Genomic DNA, 23,669 nt, shown 5'->3' with positions numbered 1-23,669 from the left:
ACATCAACAAATGCTGGATTATTGAGTCTAACGGGGACAGGGTCAATAAAACCTCTTCCAAGGTCGATTTATTTGTTGTTGTTGTTTGGCCAAGTGCACGGTCGGAGAGAATGTTAAGATCCAGGAATAGTAAACGGGATCACGTTTCTCCTTCTAGACCAATCAGAGGCTCACTTACATATCCTTCTAGACCAATCAGAGGCTCGCTTACATATTAGCGGCGGAGGATTGCAGGGGATATAAGGAAAGGATTTTTGCTATAGTTTCTATTAGTCTGTGTATAGAATTCAAAGGAGTGAGAAGAAGAACAGTTTGACTTTACTCATTTGGATATATATTTGTGTTGATGATAACGAGTGGAATGTTTACCCTATTAGAAGTTGATAGTGGAGTTGATGGCAATAATACAAGAGCACCAAACATTGCAGTGGAAATCAAGGAAGGATCCGGGCTTTGTCTGTAATGGGATGAAGAATATTCAAGATATGTGATATCCTTGAGCAAATTTAAAATAGAGGATCACTTGTGCTTCAGTACTAAGGCTGATATAGAACAAGTGAATCGACTTTAATATGCTTTAATTGCGTTAGTGAAACATATCGAAGACAATAAACGCTATTGCTAATTGTACATGCTTAGTATTATTGTTGTTGTAATTATTCAATAAAATTGTTTCGAAATCGAAAATGTTCCCTTTCTTTTTGTTAGAATGCTAGGGCTAAAGAATCAGGGTCAGTCTAGAGTCAGCAGTCAGAGTGAAAGGATTGAAAAATGAATAAATTTGAGAAAGAGAGAATTAGATCAAATCTAGTGTTTATGGAAAAACATTTAATTTTGGATGACGATTTTATCGAGTTATCTCTTCAACGCAGGATATTATCTCGTCAGGAAATACTTGCAAATATAATGAAAACTGATTCTCCCCCATTGGACTATTGTATGAAACTTTTAAGATGTGACTCAAATGCTTATAGTCAATTTATTGATATATTAATTGGAACAAAGCAGAAACATATCGTGGATATACTTTTGAAAACATTGCCAATGGATTCAATGTAGATGGCTTCTCCTTCGAAAGAGGTGACGTCAAAGAGTTAGTCCTCTCCCCAGTCCCCTCACCGAATTTATCGAGCAAGGACGATCAGTTTCTTTTTAACTGGGAGAGAGTCAAGTGACATTAGAAACCGAAAAAAAATTTTCTATAAATGTCCATTATGCATGTACACTCTTTGCATTTGGACTCAATGTGAGAGTTGTACAATTATTGATGACTATAATGAAAAATGCAAATTATGTAATCCTTGTAAATTACATAGAGGCTATGTAATACAAATTAAAGGATGTAATTGATGTCTTAAAGAGATTTGTGACTCTCACCCTAGAGGGCACCTGTGCTCCAATTGTCACTATGATAAATGTGATCAGTGGGAGAATACTTACCCCGCTATGATTGGAAAGAATCCCAAACGTGATTTTAGTTTATTTCTACGAGATTGGTATCGTCGTGGATTTAAATTATTCTGGGAGGAGGAGCCAGGTCTACGATTCAACTGTTGGGGTAACAAGACAATTTGGTTTCTACGTCATCATTGTGACGACACTGCCTAATATGACTATAAACCTAGTGATTTTTATTTGGCAGTTACCGAATGTGATTCATCATTTGAAAACACTGTATGTGATATTGCTTCAAATAGTCAGATTGAAACTCATGAATTTCATAATATGAATGCAAATAGTATCATTGACTATACAAAGAGATATGACAAGAGTGAAGTTACATTGTACTGTACAAAATGTGACCCTGACTTTGCAGTCAATCTAGATCAATACACAGTGAATCCAAATGATTCGCCGGCATTAGTGGTTCACGACAGTTGCCTATGCACCGAAGAAGAAGAAATCTAAATTGAAGATTTAAATACATTGTTGTATATATATGCATTTTATTAATAAACAAATTCACAAACATTTTTTATGCACTTTACTCGTAGGGCACTGAAATCAACACTGTACAGGTCTGAGAGGATATATTCCACTATAAAGTCGTTCAGAAGTGGATTGTCAACATACATGTGGAGAAACTGCTTGTAAGTATAGCCGCGACATCGGAACACAAAATATAGTAGTGCATGGAAGCCACAGCTTTTAGTCGTTAGATCCTGCACCATCTTCCGATTTTGAATAATAGTTTTCCCACTGCTCTCAATATAGTTGCTGATGTGGGGTGTGTAAAATGTATAGGGTAGACCAAGAGGATCAAAAAATTCAATCGTCTTCATTGTTTGAAAGATGCACAGCCAATGACCCGCCAGCACAGTCGACGGAATGCTATTAACAATAATTAAGCTATTGTTCGCACTTTGAATTTTTCCAAGATAGTCCGAGGGCAGACAATAGGATTTGTATTATGACATGTAGGGGTCCATATTAAATACATTGATTATTTGACTGGTTTTCATGGCGCCAAGTCTAGTAGAACAGTGCCTTCGGGAGTGATTTTCCAATAGGTTTCATATTGATTTAGTGAGATTAGTGCAATACTCTCAGCTAACAGGTCGGCAAATGTACACTCTAAACGCACACTCCCCGTACGTACTATACTCATATCCTGTGTGCCAGACAAATATAGTACAATGATACCATGTGTTTTAGCAAACATATCCTCGGTTATACCATTTTCAAATAGTTGCGAATCATGATCTAGGGTTTGCATGGTCAACTCATACAATGTTCTATAGGATTTATCAAAAGATAGATTGTAGAGTGGGATGCCGTTTACTTTGCACACAAGAGATGAAAGTCCAAACATCTCGAATTTATGTGGGCATCCAGTCCACGATCCGATTGCACTAGCGCTTTTTACAAATGCCAAAGCAAGTTTTGACGGAATTTCGCCATTGATAAAGGATGAGTCGGTGAAGGTGCGTGACCCTATGGCAATATGATGTTGATTGGGGATTGTATGAGGAACAAGTACTTTAATATTATTTCCACTGGCTCTCAGTTTTTCCACTGCCGAAGCAACAGAACTCATAACCTGTTGTTTGCGTACATAAAGTATTGCCGAGGTGATGGAGGGACTTACATCAGGATTGGCTGCAAGTTATTTTCTTATTATAAAATTGGATGGTGCAAGCATCAATTTTATATCAACTTTAACATTGGGTGGCAGCCACTGGTGTATATCAAATATTTCATGATACGCTATCCGAACTATATTTAACTCGCTAGCTGCAGCATTTTAAGTGAGACTGTACTATCATCATTATTAAAATATTCATATTCATTGGAGATGCCTTTCAATTTCTGGTATGACGTGGGTGTCATCAGCATGAATTGCATATAGCTTGTATAATTTGAGAGATTATTGCTTGTGCTCACCAGCGTGTCATTGATATAGACACTGATTTGACGAAATAGACTGTGTAATATACAATTTTCATAGGATATTCCATAGGCCCGAATTGGCATTGTATTATCGGATTTCCGGACTTTCATTTGTAAATCTACAAATGTTAAAGACATGTCCATAAAGTAGTCTTCATTGGAATAAATTTGAAAGAGGATATTATCAGAGAGGGGTTGTTGAGGATAAAATTGTTCATAGTATCCATGCTTTACACGTCACATCCACATTTTCAGCATTGAATAGATTCAATGAGGCGGTGATTGAAGGTTGAGAATCCTTATGCGGCAGGTAGGACATCTTAAGAGAAGAAATCTAGTTTCGATCTAACAATTCTCTGCCTGGGGCTTCTTCTTCTGTTTACACTACGTGTCGGCTTTTTCCTTCTTTTCTTTGACAAGAGAGGTGATGTCTTTCGTTTCCGACCTGAGTGGAGACTGATGAGTGATGCATTGTTTCTCGACCTTTTTAAGCCTTTACCATTTTCTTTTAATCTCTCGCCAAGGGTTCGCGCACTGGACCTAAGATTTTCCGAAGCGCTTTTTTTAAAATCCTTGCCAGAGCCCCAATCGTATAGTGTAGAGGATGCGAAATCTGTCGCAGCCGGTACAAGATATTTTCTAGCCAGTGGTAGTGAACAGAGAAACAGCTTAGCAAACCAACTGCCAAGACCGTAGCCAGACATTGACGAGCGACCTTTATAATAGTCCATTCCATTGCCCTGTTGTCTTGGTCCAAGAGTATTAACATAGCGGTCAATTTCAGGACAAATGAATACCACTTTTCTATTAGACATCTTGTTGTTGAATGATGGGATGAAAAGGCATGTAATCACAGCCAAACCTTTTGAAATCGCTATGGGATCACCCAATTCAGTTCTTAGTGTTAACTGACAGAGTTCCAAATAGGAAGTGTTTACGGGAATCTACTGAAGATGCTTTATATTGTAGTGGTGAATATGCTCTTGATTCGTTTTTCGTTCAAGAACTCGTAGGAGGGGAACATTTGAATTACCAACCCGAGATGTTTCCACAAATGAGGCGTAGAGAAATATACAAGTGTCCGTGGAGAAGGCAGGTGGGTAGTCAGCAAAAATGAAATTGGTGTTTCTGGCACTTTTACCATTGATTATATTGAGCTTAAAGCCAAGAACATCCTTTAGATTATCATTGAGAATAACCTTTTCGCTGGTAATAGGTGAACTAATGTAGATCTTACCCTCCTCCTTTGAATAGTTGAAATGAAAAGCTCCTTTTTTACGAGCGGAAATTTCCGCTCGTAAAAAAGTTGTGGAAATGGAATAGTTGAAATGAAAAGCTCCTTTTTTACGAGCGGAAATTTCCGCTCGTAAAAAAGGAGCTTTTCATTTCAACTATTCAAAGGAGGAGGGTAAGATCTACATTATTTCACCTATTACCAGCGAAAAGGTTATTCTCAATGATAATATAAAGGATGTTCTTGGCTTTAAGCTCAATATAATCAACGGTAAAAGTGCCAGAAACACCAATTTCATTTTTGCTGAGTACCCACCTGCCTTCTCCACGGACACTTGTATATTTCTCTACGCCTCATTTGTAATATTATTTGTAATATTTGTAATATTAATAGAACGACATAAATCATTCATACAGGAGAGTTCCTCGTAGGGTAATTCAATATATGGATAATCCATCCAATTGATTTTTTGAATTTGTTCTTGATCACTTGAGGATGGTGGCGGCCAATCATAGGGTCTAATTTTTATTTCATATTTACGATATTTTCTCAGGACGTCGTAGGTATTTTTGAGAATAGATTAGACAAGAGCCACTTCATACTTTACATTGTCTTCGAATTTGATGGTGGGGGAGAGTTTCGTCCAAAAATCACTTGTTCTATTCAAGCCATTGTAGAGAGGATCAGAAACATTGGACATGAAAGTCACATAGAAATCATTGGGCATTGTCAATATCTTCAGTACTGACCCAAGAATCAAAATCTGAGTTGTATCCTAGCCAGCAAACAAGCAACTGTCTCTTGCCCCTACGAGTACGACTCTTTAATATCTTTTCAATTTGATAAATTTCACTAGTGTTTCTAACTTTTTGCAGTTCATAGTCATAAAAACCACCGAGAATCTCTTCATCTTTGGTGTCTCGCAGTCGATATGTCGTGGGCTCGTTGTCCAGGATTTTGGACACTTTAAAAAGTTTGGTGCTTCATAAATAATTACCCTTTTCAAAAATATTGGTGGTTCTATTAATTCGAACAGTATCACCAACATTGAATTTCTTCTTCACATTTTTTTTTCTTTTTACCATTGGAATATTGCTTTAGAAAAGCATCAAATGTATTTTCACTTCAGTGAACATCCCGAGGGCTTGAGTTGGACAGAGATTGGTGGGGTTGATGGTTGTATATCCCCATTATTTTATCTTAATTATGAATAAAAGCCGATGGATTTTTCAGGGTACAATATCTTGAAATTAATAGACGAATCGTTCTTATTAATCGTTCGGCCAATGCAGCCTTTATCGGACTGTGACTATGATAAAATGATGTATTATATTTCAATAGAACCTTTTGTACATGGGGATTAACAAATTCACTGCCACGATCCAATTGAATTTTTCTATAGCAATCCTGTTCAAGAATACTTTCAATGGCCCGAGCAACTTCAACACCTCCCTTTGATCGTAATGGAATGGCATAGGCATAGCGACTAAAGACACTGATTGCCACCAGAATATATTTGTTTGGTGCATTGTGATGCCGTTGAACCGCGTCTAAAGTTAAAAGATCCGTTTGCATTATATGCAGAGGGAAAAAGGCTTTAGTTTGTCGATATTGATTGCCGCAAAGCCTGTGATTCCGATGGAATGTGTAACTCGGTTCATTGTCTAGGTATTCTTTTGCTTTTTTTAATGTGGTGCTGGAGAGATCTTTAGAAAGTGTTTTGTGAGAAATTAAACTTCCTGCTTCACCAATATTTTTATTGACACCTTTCAGAACTTCATCCATTTTGATCGCAAATACATTGTTTAATGTCCACTCTCCATTTGCACACTGGTGGTTGAATCAATTCTTCTTCGCTTTTGACTAGCAGCCACAGGTGTTATAAAATCATTGCTGCTGCCGCTGATAGTATTTTCAAATATTGAATCTTTTTCTTTTTTAAATGGTGGTGGTGTTGTTGGAAGACTATATTCTCTTAGTTTCTTAAGAATTTGCTTATTGCCAATAAGACTTTTGGGGAAGTTTGATACATTTAGAAAGGTGTATAGATTATTGTCAAATGATAAAAGTCCTTTACGATTCGTCACCACATCACAAATTAAATCAACTAGATTATAACTTTTTCCTTGAATTATAATTCGTTTCCCTGTGCTGTCAACTTGAACTTGATCACCACCAGTTTCCAACATCAGATAAGATAATACTCTTTTACTTTGTTCTGGATAGGTCAGTGGCAATAGGTTTCCAATTTTCAATACAACCGAATTCAATTCCATCTCCTTTGATTTCACTGCTGCAGAATCTTGAGGAGATGTTTCCTGTTTAGAAGTATCGGTGACGGCAACAGCGGCGGGTCTCTCACGATAAGGTTTATGTTTGTCCACACGTCACAATGCATCTTGAAGTACAAGCAGTTTTTTTGTCATCGGCAATATTCTCATCATTAATGAATTTGCTTAGATTGTCTTCAAAATGTTCGACAGGCGAGAGGACAAGTTCAAATGGTGTCAATTTTTAGGGTTTTGCCATTCTCTCTCTAGAGAAAACTGTTTACAAGTCCTGCAATTATTGGCAGTAAAAGTGTGAAAAAGCTACCGCCTGCTTGAAGGAGACGTTTTCTTTTAAAAATTTCCCCCTTGTTTTTACAAGCCAAGGCACGTACAGTGGAACGATGTTGCTTTGTCTGCTGTCTAACACCTTCTGGCATTTGAACATTGCCCTCAGTTAAATTTAAACAAAGTTCAGATATTAGATTAATGAAATCATTGTCAATACCATGTTTGAGTATGGCCTTCCTAAGCAAGGGTTTTGAAGTGCTTAAAACGGAAAATAAATGCCGTTGTTCGTGTAGTTTCTTCAGTGTCATAATGGCAACTTATAGCCTTTTCTACTGTTCACCGGAAGATATACTGTAATTTCATTGTCAAAAATGTTGGTGACTACAAGTAGATCCTCGGGCGTGCTCTGATTAAGATCCAGCAAAATGTAATCGTAGGGCTTATTAGTAGCCTGAGTGTACGCCGACAACATAAATTTGGGGGTGTCGGGGTTTATCTGTTTATTGAGAGTTATGAGTGAGCAATAATAAAGAACGACTCTACAGATAATATAGATGGTGCAATTCAATGCAAGGTCTTACATACTTTTGCTCTGATGAAACGGATTGTGTAGAACTAGGGTTATGGAATTGTGTTCATGGTGGGAGCGAACGGTGAACAGTTGTAGCATTTCCTGTGAGAACTGTTCAATGGATTCAGCCAAATTATTGATAATCATCCACGAGCTTGGTTCAATACTATTGAAGAAATGAATTCCCCGTAGGAATTTTGTTGGGATGCATGAGGCAATAGCTTTTAATCGATCATTGGACCCCTGCCAAATACTATAGCAATGGTAGATTTTTTTCAACTGTTCCAAAAACATTTTCAGACAATCTTTATTTATTTTAGTTAAAATTATTGTTTTCCCTGACATTGATGGACCAGATAGAAACAATCCGGAAGGTGTTTTAAATTGATAAATGCTGCTGCTGCTGCTGTTGACAACAGTTAAACTATAACTAACTGTAAATCATACGTGTCCAATGAATAAGTAGTAGTAGTCATAATTTTCCCATAGATCGATCTATATTAACAAGAACAACAAAAACAATATTTCATGGTCATTTATTTGCAACATGAAAACTCTATTTGTTCAACATGAACAACAATAAAAATGAAAATTGTTCAACAAGAACAACAATATTTCATGGTCAACATGAAAACTCTATTTGTTCAACATGAACAACAACATAAAAATGACACTTTATGTACAACATAAAAAAAAAACTTTTTGTCCATCAACAGCAAGAACAACAACACTTATTGTCTTAGAAAACACTTTTTGTCCAGCAAGAACACTTTATGTACAGTAGCACAGAGTAGCACACTTTTCTGTACAACAACAACACTTGAAATAAAAAACACTTGGAACATGAACTAGCACAGTTGAACATTATGAATTTAAGTGGGGGACCCCCCCCCCCCCCTCCGGGACCGAAGACCGGCTGTGGGCGGGACCCCCCACCCCCGGGAGTGGCCGTGGGAAGGGCCCCCCACCCCCCCGGGAGTCGCGATGGAAAAACTGTACAATAGTTGTCGTCACTGCTGCTGCAGGTTAGGTTGGGTTAGTTGAGATTAGGTTAGTTAATTTATGAACGGGTTGGGTGGCTAGTTAATTTATGAAAGGTTGGTGGTTAGTGGTTGGGTTAGTTGGTTAGGTTAATTTATCCAGACCAAGTTGATTGCGATAGTCTATGCATTCAACTCGGTCTGAAATACGATAGTGGCCATGTGGCAGTACACGTACATCATTCTCGAGCACATAGACTTTGTCGGATATACACGACATTGCATTTTTTTCCACTCTCACAGTATAATTTCTATACTGCAGAGAGCAAATTGCAAGCACTTGTGCTCTCGGCACTAGGCTACTTTCTACACAATCTCTGTACGTGCTCATGTTGAAATTTCTCTTTATATAATGTGTAGGCACCCCTTTACAAGCCTGGTTTTAATCCCCATTATGAGTTACAACGCAATAAACTATAGGGCCCTGGAACACCCCCCTGGATATCAAATCACTCCCCGTCTCTGATTTTAACATTAATAGTTGGTTGGGGGCTTGACGTTTCACCAACTCGGGGTAGAGGGACGGATTCCAGTCGGTGAAATCCATCCGCGAGCTGATGTGTTCCCCCTTTTCTAAATCACCCAATAAATCCTCGGTTTTTACTTTTAGAAGCAGAGAATCTGTATCTCCATAGTAAACTTGAACCTCCATCTCCCTTGGCCATTGTACCCTGTCCACATTGTAAAAAAACGACAACATGAGCTTTTTGGAAATTTCAAGTACTGAACTACCTCCTGCTATATTCTTGTTCAGTACCACATTTCGCTTTTTCCTGTGTAGAAGAACCATGCCAGCCTCTATGCTTGTGAACGATATAAAATTGTGGTCGGCAATAACTCGTGAACACTCTAGAGGATCAGTCACGACGTCACAGCGAGATATGCTGCGTACAATTTCACAAATTTTACCAAACGCTGAATTTAGAATAAGTTTGTACATTTCCTTCTCTACTTTGGAGTTTGCCCTAGAGTGTTTATCGTCAAAAGTGTCGATAAACGTTTTCAAATAAGCTTTCTGATTGAACTGCAGGGCCCTATGTATTTTGGTGATCTTGACACCATTGTTCACCATCCAGTGCAAAAGCACATGATGAACAACGATATTCTCCTTAGGGTCAAAACCAGCAATCAGTTTTTGCTTAGAGGGGGTCCAGTGCTTTCCCATATCCTCAACCAATGATCGATTGTAGGTGCTCAGTGAGTCCCTGCTCACGGGTTGATTGATACAGGGACAAACAAAATCTCTGACTGAGTCGTGAAGCGCCAATGGACTGTGCCCGTCAATTTCAAAGAACCCTCCTTGTGGCCCATTGTCCTCGACGATGGTAATGTCGGGGAACTCACAAGGATTCTCAAGCCATTGATAGTTACCACATGGCAAAGAGTAGTGAGACATTGCCGAGGGGTACAATGAGTTCATGTCCAAGAACACTGCATTTGACTTTGCACCGGTGCTGGATTGTCCGCTCGGATCGGTTGACAAGACGCGATCCCCATGAACAACATACTCTCCCCTCATTGAACGCTCTACAAAAAGGTGCTGATCTAAGTCGGTGATTAGGCCTATTTCCTCCCTACTAATTTTTAAAATCAAATCCATCACCAAATGTGGTGTGGAAAAAATATATCCTATATCTAGCCCGAACTCTGAATAGATTTAGTCTGTGTTCTTACAGACTATATCCAACAGAGTTAAAACGTCACTGTCCAAGTACAGTCTACAATAATCCCACCCATTCTTACAATTCTCCTTAGCTCACACCTTCTTGGCAAACTCATAGTCCTTGGCTGTGCATTCACTACTGGTGAGTGAATTGTAAAAAGCTTCAATTGGAGGTAGTTTCACCTCGCTTAAGCGAGCGCCAAAACAGTAATAGTCGTATGCGGATACACCTTAGCAGGTCAATAGGTCATACATTTCACTGTCTGGAAAGTGCTGTTTAAGCAAAGGAAAGCTATCAAAATTGTCGCTTTTCTGCACTTGAATCAATTGATTCAATGCCTTGGGAAAAAAACTAAAGGAATTTAAAAACCTGATTTTATTCCAACACGTATGCCCATTATTTACTACCTGCCATTTCAGCCCAAGAAGCAACAACTTCTAGGCCGATTTGGGAATAATGTTATAGGTAAATGAATTATTTTCCGATGGACTGTCTACTCCCCCTCCCTCCCTGTGCATACGTGCCAGTGCCGGTAAAATAAATTTTAAATCATAATTTGCATTGTGAATAAAAACTGGGATAAAAAAGTGCTGGCTAACGTTTAAGTTACACGATTGATGCACAACCCCTCTAAAATTACTACCCCCAGAGGATATTACTTGCCAGAAGTGATTGAGATTCCTTACTTTCCCCCTCCTCCTCTTTTCCCTTTAGTCCCCTTATCCCCCTTTTCAAACTCCCTCTTACAAACCCAGCATATTTTCTGATTTTTAATCGCGAGACGATCCTCTGCAGACAACACCATAGGATAATGGGTATTTCTCAAACGAGAAATAGCGCCATTAGCTGTGCCAATTAGTTTAGTCAGTGCCTTGATCATGCACTCTCTCTCATCCAATATTTCTACTATTTCTAACAACTGCATGGTGTTAGAACTGTCTCTTTGCGCATGGGCATAGGACACTGCAATAGCTTGATGTTCTTTGATTCGGTTTGGAAATCGAGGATCGTTCACTTCCACCAGCTTAGCTTCACAGTCCAAAGAGATTTTGTTGCACTGGAGGAGGGTGTTTTGGAAATTTTTGAAACGTAAAATGGCCCTATCCCCTGAAACCGTTGTCACTGCCTGGTAGCCATGCCGTCTATAATGCCTCATATGATTTTGCAGCTTTAATTCAGTCCAAAATCTAGAGAGGCATTTTGGACAATAGAGACATGTCCCCATATCCTTACCCTCCCCCAAAACTCTACTAATGTCTTTAATTGGGTGAAAATGGCCAATTGAATTGGCTAAAGCACTAAATGGGGGTTTATACAACAATCAAACCCAGTGTTTGACCAAATCAATTGACGGGCCCCTTACTGGGAAAACCACTCCCTTCGATTTTGAACGAACCCCATCTTCAAATTCAGTTGCATACTGAACCACAGTAACGCCGATATTTAAATGGGCATTGGCCCTTTCAAAATCATCAATAGATCTTAGCGTTACTGGGTATTTTCCCTCTAAACAAGTGAAATCTACAATGGGAAAATTGGACCCCTCCTTCCCATATACAGCCCAATCGTCTAAATTCGTCTTGGTAGCGTCACGTGCTAGAGGCTCGAATGCTGATATGAGGAAAGCGTACTTGAAAGTGTTTTGACCTGTTTCAAAACAGATTCGCTGGACACCTTGACAACCTACTAGATCTGGATTATATTTTAAAACTGTACCCTTATCCCTATGCCCCCCTTCTTAAAATAAAATCTTTCTTAAATTTACAGATATTCACACTCAAATTTTCAACATAAAGAACTACTGATCCGCACCCATTTTCGTTATAATTGTCAAGATGCGCAATAATATGACCTATCCACTTGCTAAAAACACCCTCAAAATTTTCTAAATTCGGATAGATCACGCGCATCTCGGAGTGCACATAATGGTGGTAAACTTCACTTTTCCCCTCATTTAAATAAAACAGCTTTAAAACAATTGAAACCTTAATTAAATCCCTCCCCCCTCCCCATAAGTGAATTTGGTTCTCCAGCAGTGCACGAAGTCTATCTACATAGTCATGCACAATTTCTACGGGGCCAAACACAAAATTACCACACACATGCGAATTAAAAGGGTCACCAAAAGTCGCAGTGTAGACAACTATTGCATTTAAAATTGTATTTGATAATTGAAATTCGGGAAAAGTCGTAAATTGGACATTGACCCACTCCCCTCCCCCTCTTATATATTATCAACACCCCCTCTCCTTCCCCTTTGTTCAATATTATGGGTATGGGAAGCCACTTCCTTCGATTGAAGTGGAAGTAGGGTATCTGAGGCTAGAGGAGGAGGATTCCGTGTTAATTCCCGGGTCAAATCGTCCAAAAGCTGTCAGGTGTTTGGACTCGGCAAATGTAAATCCCCCTGCTCAACTGCGCTATTATCTACATTTAAAATATCACTTAAAAACTCATCAATATTATCTGGTATTTCCAGTGAATTACCACTCCAAGCTGAATTATTGGAGAGCTCCATATGTGCGTCTTCTTCTCCAACTGATGAGGACGGCGACAAGGAATATGGTACCAATACAACCTATAAAAGAAAATAGCTTATTTTCAAAGTGTATAAATCACCATATTTTTTAAATTGAATTATTATTTAAAATGCGCTTAGTAGCATTTAATTCCCTACTCTATCGATATTCTGAAAGTTCCAACTAAATATAAGACATTTACAATACATAATAGGTTTTGATTTTGTTCAAACAACTCCACCCCTCAATTTCCACTATTTAATGCCCCCCTCCGAGCCGGCCCAGCGGGCCATCACGGCGCTTCCCGCAGCGCTTCCCCGGCCAAGCGGGCCACCGCAGCGCTCCCCGGCCCACGGTGCTTCCCTACCCGGGCCCCACAGCGCTTCCCGGCCGCCATGGTGGTCGCGATGCTTCCCGGGCCCCACGGCTCCCGGCCGTTTACATAATGTCCTAAAAAAAAAATTGTTAGACCATAATTTCGGAAATAAGTCGTTTCTCTCTACTTCCTTACAGGTTGTGAACTCATGAGCTTAATTATTGTTCATAGCAGTCTGTTATTTCCACGATATTCAGGAAAATACAATTAAAGGGAAACCTGTAACTCTTATTGAATGTCTCCCCAAAATCTTGGCAATTTATAGTGTTGAAAGCTATCAACATTATTATGAAAAATAGAATCACTAGGTGTAAAAGGTAAATGGGATAATCTATATGCTTCAAACTGAGTGTGTGGAAAACATCTTTTAAAATCTATTAAATAATTTTACATTTTTTAAAAAAAAAGCGAAAAGAAAAGTCCTAAAAGATGAAAGAAAAGGTAGAAACTAATCAGCTTTTGAAAAAAAAACCGTGGTCTTTCCTTGATAGCCTTTCCCTTTCCGATAGAGAATTGTGTTTAAATAAAAGCAGTTTATAACGTAAAGAATTTTCTATGAGGAAATTATGTCCGGGATATAGTTTCCCTTTTCGGCTTCACTATGAGAATTCAGCAGGCTGAATGTATACAATAATTGACCTGATTTAAAAGGGAAAAAAATGTCCTTTAATATCTCTGACACACTTTTACTGTGATGAAATGAATCGATTGTTGGGTTAGGCCCCTTAAAACTATAATATTCTAGCGAAAATAGCATTTTGAGATAAAAAGGCTCTCTAACAGTAAACTAGAAATTAGCTAAAAATATTATTAAGAGATAGTGAAGAGATAGCAACAGTTTATAGCCTACAGTGGGGCCAGAGAAAATTGGAAAGATTAGAAAAAGAGCGGTTTCTTTGACAAGCAAAAAAAAATTATTATATTTAGATATCTCTGAGGGAGGGGGGAGCAGGGAAATTTAAAACAAGGGGTATGGGATTATAGAGAAAATAACATTTTTAATATCTCTGAGACACACTTTTACAGTGTTGAAAAATAGAGAAAGAAAAGACTAAAAAAAACATTGGAAGAAATAGATATATATATATATATATATATATATATATATATATATATATATTTCTATAACTAGGTAAAAATGCTTACATTTTTATATCCAGGCTGCACTTGGGTGCCAGATGGTCCAGGCAACGCGTGTTGGAGGGCAACCTCATGATCTTGTATAGGCGGGGCAGCTCCTGAGACCCTGGACAATGTATGATAAGGGGGTTACGGGCCGGCTATTTCATGATCTTGCGTAGGTGGGGCTTCGGCATTGTAGTTATCCGCCCACTCTCTCTTTAGTTTTCGACCATACTGCATATGGGCTGCCTCACCCTCTCTTGCTCTCTTTGATGCAGGGGGGATAATACATTCTTCACAATTGTCCTTAAAAGAAGAAAAAATTTAGTATGGAAATAATTTCCCCCTTTTTTAAAGAAGGAAAATTAGTACTCATAACCTAACCATAATTTTGTGTAGAAAGCATTTATCCCTAAGAAGTCCCCCCCCCCTAAGCCAAAAGCAAAGCAAAAGGTAAAATTTGCGAGAAATGCCCATATTTTTACCTTGCTGAGAATTTTTTTTAAATGTTTCCCGTCTATAGGCTTTTAAAATAGAAAAAGATTGTTACCCTAGCAGGTTATAGGCCTAAATTACAATCTTGGATGTAAATGGTATCTATGCACTACACATAATAAAGCTATCTTTTTTCATAGAAACCCCCGGTCCTCTTACTACCCTAACGCGAAGAAAACAGTTTTTTTTTTTCACTTTACAATGATGGCGATAGAAAAACAATCCCCTCCCCCCTTTTCAGCAATGTCATAAAAATATTGTTAGCAATTATTTTTGGAGAATAACTTGTTTCGCTCTTACAGAGAATATTGAATTCCAATGTCCTAAATATCTATCGCTAATTTTGCAGACAATTAGTTCTCCGCTATTTTCAGACAAACACAGAATTACGTAAAAAGCATTGAAAACCTAGATTGCTTAACCTAACCGCTAATGTAAACAAAACAGGAAAAGGGGTGACAAAACTATTTATAAGCTTGCGCGGAGCTTTATGTCAAAACAGAGTGGCATAAAGCCTAAGAATTGACGGATGTCAGTTACAGAAAAGATCACAATACAGAAAAGCAAGAATTTTATCGAAAAAAGAGAAATATTTCAATTGCGAAAATTATACTTGTAAAAACAGTGGAGGGTTTTGAGGGCGTGTTAGGTTTATGTGGTAAAAAGAACATATTTTATGTTTTCTAGCAAGTATAAAGATAGTATAGTGGAGTTTGTATTGTGGGGCAGGGGATTTACTTAGATATACTGGAGGGTGACCAAGGAAAATATCTTTATTTTGAAAATAAAAAATGAAAATGTACTAAAACAGAACTTACATTGTAAATTGAGGTTGTCAAAGCTTCAAGCTCATCAATAATTTCATATGTTATATTCACTGCGTCACAATACTTTCTGATGATTTAATCACAACGTATGTCCGTTATATATGAAATCTCAAGAGTAAATTGTTATGTAATGGGGAAAACCTTATGTAAGCGAGCCACTGATTGCTCTAGAAGGATATGTAACCAAGTCTCTGTTTGGTCTAGAAGCACGTGATCCTGTTTCCTATTCCTGGATCTTAACTTTCGCCCCTAGCGTGCACTTGGCCAAACAACAACAACAAATAAATCGACCTTGGAAGAGGTTTTATTGACCCTGTCCCCGTTAGACTCAATAATCCAGCATTTGTTGATGTGAACTCTTGTTGACATCCAAGAAACTCCCGCTAATATGTAACCGAGTCTCTGATTGGTTTAGAAGGAGACACGTGATCCTGTTTCCTATTCCAGGAGCTTAACATTCGCCCCTAGCGTGCACTTGGCCAAACAACAACAACAAATAGATCGACCTTGGAAATTTAGTTCCCAATTGATTACACAATCATTCTCCCTGGGGATTCCATGCCCATATTTGGTGCCCCGTCACGACTGACAGCACACGTGTTCTCCCTAGGGACTCTATGCCCATATAAGGAGTCCCGTTCGGACCTCGTGAGGCCTTTCTACTTCAATTCATATATCCCAAAAATAACCAAGAGCCTCTCCGAAAAAAAAAACACCAAAAATAATTTACATACCAGATAATTTATATATTGGGAAAATAATCACGAGTTAACATAAAATACTTGCAATTCAAAGGAATGCATTAAAAAAATGCATTAGAAGAGTATTAAAATCATCACTGCCAGGAATTTGCCCTACCAAATGACACTTAAAAAGAAGATGTTTACTAAAAGCGTATAAAACAATTTCTGAAACTCCGTTAGGTCCAATCCATTAAGGTTTTGCTACAAGCAAAAAAAAATTATCATAGAAAAAAACAAAATATTGATACATTGCCTCACTTCAAATAAGAAACATGATAAGCCTTACAAGAATTCTGGCACATTCGTCATAATCATGAATTGCTGCAATATGCAATGCTGTTCGTCCATGATCTCCTTTTTGCTTGCTATTCATTTTAGACTTATGAGCCACCAGACGCTCTAACACTCTTGGCATATCTAGCTCTGTTGCCAAATGAACTGGAGCTTGCTGCTTATAATTTAGAATTCCAGTATCAGCACCACTAAAAAAAAAAAATTAAAGTGAAAGTAATAAATAACAATCTAAACTAAAAATAGCACGTTCGAAAGTTTCACCCACTGAAATAGATTGTCATTAAACATAATAAAACAGGCAAATTAGACGAGTGATATAGAATCTTTCTCAAAATACGTATTCTGAATTCTGAATATACCGAAATATTGAATGAAAATCATGACCTGTTGGAGCTCGACCATTTGCCCTCCTTTTTGTTATGGTTGGACCAGTTTTCCCTGCCTATATCAATGCCTGGGTTCAGTCATGGATGAAAAAATTTTGAAACTATACCAACTGTTAAGCAACAAAAAGAAAGAAGAAAAAGCCTGCATAAGTTCATATTGTTTTCTATACAACCTTAGCATAATAGAATTATCATATTTACTGGTGAAATGTGATCTTTGTATCTTTATTGGATTTATTGGATTTTATATTATACAGAATTTGGACACAGCCATCATAATCATAGATTGTGGCAATTTGCAACGTTGTTCTTTCATGATCTCCTTTATGCTTGCTATTCATTTAAGGCTTATGAGCCACAAGACGCTCTAATACTCTTGGAATATTGAGCTCTGTTGCCAAATGAACTGGAGCTTGCTGCTTATAATTTAAAATTCCAGTATCAGCACCACTAAAAAACTTAAAGTGATATTAATAAATAACAATCTAAACTAAAAATAGCACATTCGAAAGTTTCACCCACTGAAACAGAAGCAAACTGGAGCTATGGCCCCCAGAATCTGATGAATAAATGAAGGTAGCTCTAAAAAATAAATGAGGTAGTTCTAAGATTGTAAAAAAGAGTTGGAAGGGAATGAATCTCTAATTTTTATTTAGGAGAGGGGTGATATATCAGAAAAAACTATGTTTATCCTGGTCATTGATATATCATTTCTGTCATATCTTGGCAGCAGCTACAGGGATGAAATCGAAACTTTCAGGCACTGTTGAGGGTGGTTGGACAAGGAGACTTCATATTTTGCACTGGGGAAGGGTAATAGGGCTAAAAAATTCTTCTCTGATTCACCAAATCCCTTTTGCACTTTTAACTGCTATGAGACTTATAATCTAAGCACAGTTAAGTAGCGAAGTACATAAAAAGACACTGTACGTTGTCAGGTCATACAAAATAGAATTTATGGAATATGTTCTCCGGTGATCGAAACGGCCTAATTACAATATCGTCGGAACTGCTTTGGAAATTAAGGCATAGCTTTCTCGGGCTGTTAGGGAGGGGGTTGTGGGAGCCTCAAATCTTAATTTGGGAAAGGGACCTTCAAGAAAGGGTATAACGAATTGGGTGTTTATTCTGTTAAAAAAGTTTAGCACTAAGAGCTGCTTTTACCACGCCTTTTACCTGTGAATTAGCAATGTAGATTGAAATTAGCCATGTATACCCAGATTTACAAAATCGAGTGTCTACACCGTCTCAGGAACAGCTTTTGGAATTGAGTTGAAATTTTGTTTTGAAACAGGAGCCCCAATTGACCTTGAATATTGACTTAAGGCAGCAATAAACCAAAAAAAAAATCATGTTTCATGACTATCAAAATTATAAATCTGCTACATATTGGGAAACACATTCAAACATCGACCTATAAATTTTGATGAATGCTGGGGAAAAGAAAGAGGGGGGATTTTTATCCTCTGTTTAGAGGGAAAGGGGATGGGAACAAAATGAGTGTTTCCAATCAGCCTGAAAATTTTGGCATTGTTAGTCCCAGGGGAACTCTGAAGCAAGACAGAGCAAGGGGACTCAAAATATTATGTTTTATGAAAAGAGATAACAATTCAGAAACAGTTTTGTCTCCTAAATATTGGTTAGTTAAAAAAAGAACGGAAGATCTTTTACTTTTTTTAAGTTACAAACATATTTTTAAGCTATCGGGTTAAGGGGACATTTTTGCGCAGAAAAAAAACAACTTGACAAGAATTTTGTTTTACCCGAAAGTAACTTCAAAACCTTTTTTTCTGATCAGATCTAAAATACATTCGTCCTGTCCAGAACTCGTACACTTTGATTATTCTAAACCGAAAAACTACAAAATTTGGGACAAACAAAAACCTAACCATAGCTTTTTTATTATTGGCCTCTATACAGAAAACAAATTTAAACCAAATTTTGGTTGCATCGACTCATAACAACAGAAAATGGGCTCAAATTCTGTTCCGTCACTGATAAGCATGTGAATTACATAGCCAGATAGACCTCATTGAACACAATAATATTTCGAAGATTGGTTGTATCGATAGCGGACACTAGAAACCGCATCAACGTTTTTTCTTTTTTTTTCTTTTTTTTTCGTTCTCAGATTGGCTTAGACTTAAATTAAATTAATTTTTTTTTTAACTGAAAGTAAGGAGCAACATTAAATCTCAAAACGAACAGAAACTGTTCCGTATATGAAGGGCTGCCCCCTCCTCGATACCTTGCTCTTTACTCTAAAACTGTTTGCACTTTTAAAAAAGCTTCCTATTCTAATTAATCGGCCCATGTGTTTCAGTAGCCGTTCTTGAAAATTAGGACAAACAGAAAAGCTTTAGCGTAAAGAGCAAGGTATTCAAGAGGGAGCAACGCTTCATATACGGAACAATTTCTGTTCGTTTTGAGTTTTAATGTTGCTCCTTATTTTCAGTTAAAAAAAAACTTATGTTTTAAAGTTTAATTTCTGTTCGTTTTTCAAATAATGTAGGGCTCAGTCTCAATGAAATATACCACTCCCCCTTATGGAAAACTCCTCTGTGAAAATTAAACGTAAAGTATACTCCCCCTTCAAGTTCCCTTCAGACAGTTCCCTCCAGACATTTCCCTCCTCGCTGAAAATACCCCTCCCCGTAAAAATTCTTGGGGACGATTCATCCTGAAAAATTATCCTTAGCATACTTTCATTTGAAAATGACTTTTATCTCTAATCGGTTTCTCGATCACTCCAGAAATGCCCCCTTCCATATAATTTTTTTTTCGGAAATCGAAACACGCGGAAAAAAGCCCCCAGATATTTCCTCCGGAACATCTCCACCTGCAAAATTGAGGTGGCAAAGATAATGTAAGACAACAAGAATTTCGTATAGGAATTCTGTAAATCTCCTCAGTTTAAAATTTTCCCTGGATTTTTCACCACCACCCCAGAAATTTCCCGCCCCAAGAAAGATTTTCGCAATGGAAATCCACCCAAAGTACAAAATCCACCCCCCTCCCCAAAAAATGTCTGTATAATTCCCAATAATAAATACTATACTTAAACCATGGGCGGATATCATAACTTACAGGCCTTTACCCATGAACTGTGGGGGGGGGGTCATTTTACCCCTAAAGACATAGTTATTTCATCTTTCAACAATACTGAACAAAATGGCAATCTCAAAATTTTGATCAGATAACTTTGGGAAATAAATGAGCGTGGAAGGGGGGCTAGTTGCCCTCAAATCTTTTTTGTCATTTAAAACGGACACTAGAGCTTTTAATTGTCGTTCGAATGCGCCATCTCCCGATTTTCTAGGACCATTGTTTCAATACGATCACCCCTGGAAAAAACAAACAAACAAACATGCTTCCGTGATCTGTCTTCTGGCAAAACAGCAAAATTCCACATTCTGCATATAGGAGCTTAAAACCTCTACAGTAGGGTTACAGGAGATGCTAAAACTGATAGTGATTTTCATCAAGGTTTCTTGAATTTTTAAGGGGAGTTTCCCCCTTATTTCAAAAATCAGGCAAATTTTCTTAGGCTCGTAGCTTTTGATACAGACTCAAGTTTGTTTTGTCTTCAATTGACTAATAGCTTCCTCAAGAAAAATACTTGGTCAACCAGATCAAAGAGGTACAAATGATTTTAAAAATGGGTTGTAGTAATTCGTGAAACCCCAAAATGGGCCAAAAATCGTTTTTTTTTTTTTTTTTTTTTTTTTTTATCAGCGTGAAACTTTCGGAGTAAACAGACCTGATTAAGGATACCTTAACGATGATGATAAAGTTTTAAAGGATATTGTAAAAAGTCGATTCTTGGTGCCAAATTCCAATGTTTTGTAGCTCAAGCTGCTTAAAAATTTCAACCCATTTCAAAATTTCAACACAAAATTTTAAATTTCAGGACTTCAATGAAACTAAAAACCAAAGAAATTGAGAAAAAAAATTAACAGGTATATCAAAATTCAAGGGACTTTACAGAATGGGAGTCAGAATGGTTTTAATATCACAGAGCACATTCAATTTATGTAAATAATTAGCTGGAAAAAATTTAAGCATCTTACTAACCAATGAAAAAGATTGCCAAAAAAAAAAAAAGTTAATACATGTTCTTCTGGAAGAAATGTCTTATTTTTAATTTGTTTTTTTATTCACTTTAATATCTGTTTGTTTTGGGTTTCATTTATTTATTGACAGTAATTTATATTAATTTTAAGTTATATTTATTAAAGGACTTTCTCTTGAATTTCTGTTTCTTTTAGGTTTCAACACTACTCTTTGCTTTTCTTTGAAAAATATCCTGTTTGTAAAATATTGTCTTTAAATTAATCTAATAAAAGAAGAAAAATAAATTTTTAGTCGCGAAATTCTCAACTCAGCACCCCTGCTGTCATATGATAAAAGTACAATTATATAGGCCGGAATAAATATGTCAAATCTATAGAATTGGGAGATTATAATGGGAGCTCCTGAAGATTTTTTTTTAGGAATATAGCATAGTCTTAAGTAGAAATGTTTTTTTCTACAGGATGATTTTATATACAGGACGTTCTTCAGCTATAAGAACCCCTGAAGCCTTATTTTGTGGATTTGAGGACCCTGAACAAGGAAATGAAATGGTGGTGAACGCATTACAAAATCCATTCATGAAAATCATTAAGTTATTTTTGGAGTACAGTCTTGGCTATTTTTAGAGTTTAATGCAATCTTCGAAACAGGTGTCCCACTTTTTTAATCTTGTACAAGGACAGGGGAAAAAACTTGTAAGGATTTTGTTGTTAAATTGTTCAAGCGTGTTTGCCGCCAAGTGTGTTCAAGAAAAGAAAGGGACATTTCATTCTGAAAGTAGTTCACAGCACCTTCCTCGGAAAGGTGCTTATTTAAGAATAGATGCGATGAAAGAAATTTCTGAGTTATCCAGTGACGTGAAAACTATTGATAAACCGCACTATGAAAAGGAGAAGCTAAGAGCTGGGACGGGAGAAAATTTTTGTCTACTCGCGAGTTTTACAATGAGACTATCCTTCAGATATGGGAAAAATTCAGTTTTGATTATTATAACTATGAGAGGGTTATTTTTTTTTTAACCCAAAAATGCCAAGACACCAAACCGACATACACTTGCCCCTTTTCTGAAACGTTACTCAGTGCCTGGGTGGTCTTGAAGTGCCATTGACAAACAGTAATAAGAACGTTCAGAGAGTGTTAATGACGAAGAAACAATGACAACGGATTATTGAAAACTGGAAGTGATTGAGAGGGGCTTCAGGGAAAACAAACAGTATCCAAACTTGGCAAAGTGTGTGTAATACTTCTTTTTCTTGCCATTTTCGAACCTTGCCTCAAAAAACTGTTCAGCCTACTCGATGAGGTAAACTTATGATTGACCTGTCCCTGAGAAAGAGGCTAAAAGGAGGAGGAGTGTCTGCCAGCAGAGCTGAGTTACAGTGGGATTGGAGTAAAGTGTGTATATAAAGTGCCATGTGATAGAAATAGATAAGCTAAATTCCTTTTCGCAGTTTATCTCATGGTTTAACTCCCTCGCAAATAGACTATCTTTTTAATTTTTCAGAAGTTTACCTTTAAGCACTTTGTTTTCATATCTTGGTTTTATCGGAATAACAAAACAACAAACGGAGGACGAGACTCCCTTTTTTTTCTTTTAGTCGTCTTTTAGTTTTTCTTCTTTTAGTCGTTAGTCTTTTGGAGTGTGATTTTACTATTTTTTGTATATTGGTTTAAAAAAAAAAATTAGTTTCGGCGTTTTAAACAGCGTTGTGGGATAGATAGCTGAAACTAACGCAGATGCTGCATGATCTTACTGTATTGAATGCAATATATGAATTTGTGGCGCTAATTTATCAAAGTGGTCCTAATTTTTATAATTTTTCGTTGTTTTATGAATATTATTCAGCTACGACTTTGAGTTTTTCCTTTATCGTTCGTGAATAATTGATTGGGGTGGTGATAAAAAAAAATTCCTCAACTGAAAGTAAACAATTAAAGACATGGTGTTCAAAAATCTTCCAAATTTTTTATCATCGTCCTGAACTCAGCATAGTGTCCGGCGGAGCCAGAAAGCGTAGAAAAATGAAAAGGTTTACAAAAAACTTACTTAGTTAAAATAACTTTAAAATCCGGCAAAATACGACTACACATAGTTTATATTTATGTCTACGCTATGAAAACTGAAAAACACTGTTTTTTCTAAAAGAAAAAGATGTATTGTGCTGTCATATTAATAATGACTATATACCTTAGGTAAATAAAGTTAAATGGGTACGAAAAAGAGGTGATCTTGCAGTGGAGCTAAACCTTCAGCACCCGCAGATCTTTTCTGAGGGTTTGAGAGACATAGACATAGACATAGACATAGACATAGGTTTATTAAGATCGAACAGCGTAGCCATGGCTAATTTATGTCGTCTTTACAACAATATGAGA

General features: G+C 37.2%; 1 protein-coding gene across 1 annotated transcript in view; it reads right to left on the bottom strand.

Moving 5' to 3' along the window:
* TrpA1 (Transient receptor potential cation channel A1) overlaps nt 1–23,669 on the bottom strand; it is a 393,252-nt gene that overhangs the window by 290,585 nt on the left and 78,998 nt on the right. The window contains exons 3-5 of the mRNA XM_089095770.1: nt 16,826–17,021; nt 12,945–13,035; nt 9,581–9,708 (exon numbers count right to left, since the gene is read on the bottom strand). Coding sequence (XP_088951896.1) covers nt 9,581–9,708; nt 12,945–13,035; nt 16,826–17,021 — 415 coding nt within the window. The remainder of the gene's footprint in view (nt 1–9,580; nt 9,709–12,944; nt 13,036–16,825; nt 17,022–23,669) is intronic.

The sequence above is a fragment of the Artemia sp. Qi Xiang Cuo genome, chromosome 10 (genome assembly GCF_049724085.1).
Source record: "Artemia sp. Qi Xiang Cuo chromosome 10, ASM4972408v1, whole genome shotgun sequence".
In the NCBI taxonomy this organism is placed as follows: Eukaryota; Metazoa; Arthropoda; class Branchiopoda; order Anostraca; family Artemiidae; genus Artemia; species Artemia sp. Qi Xiang Cuo.
The sequence above is the reverse complement of the archived record's forward strand: the minus strand, read 5'-3'. Positions and strand labels throughout refer to the sequence as shown.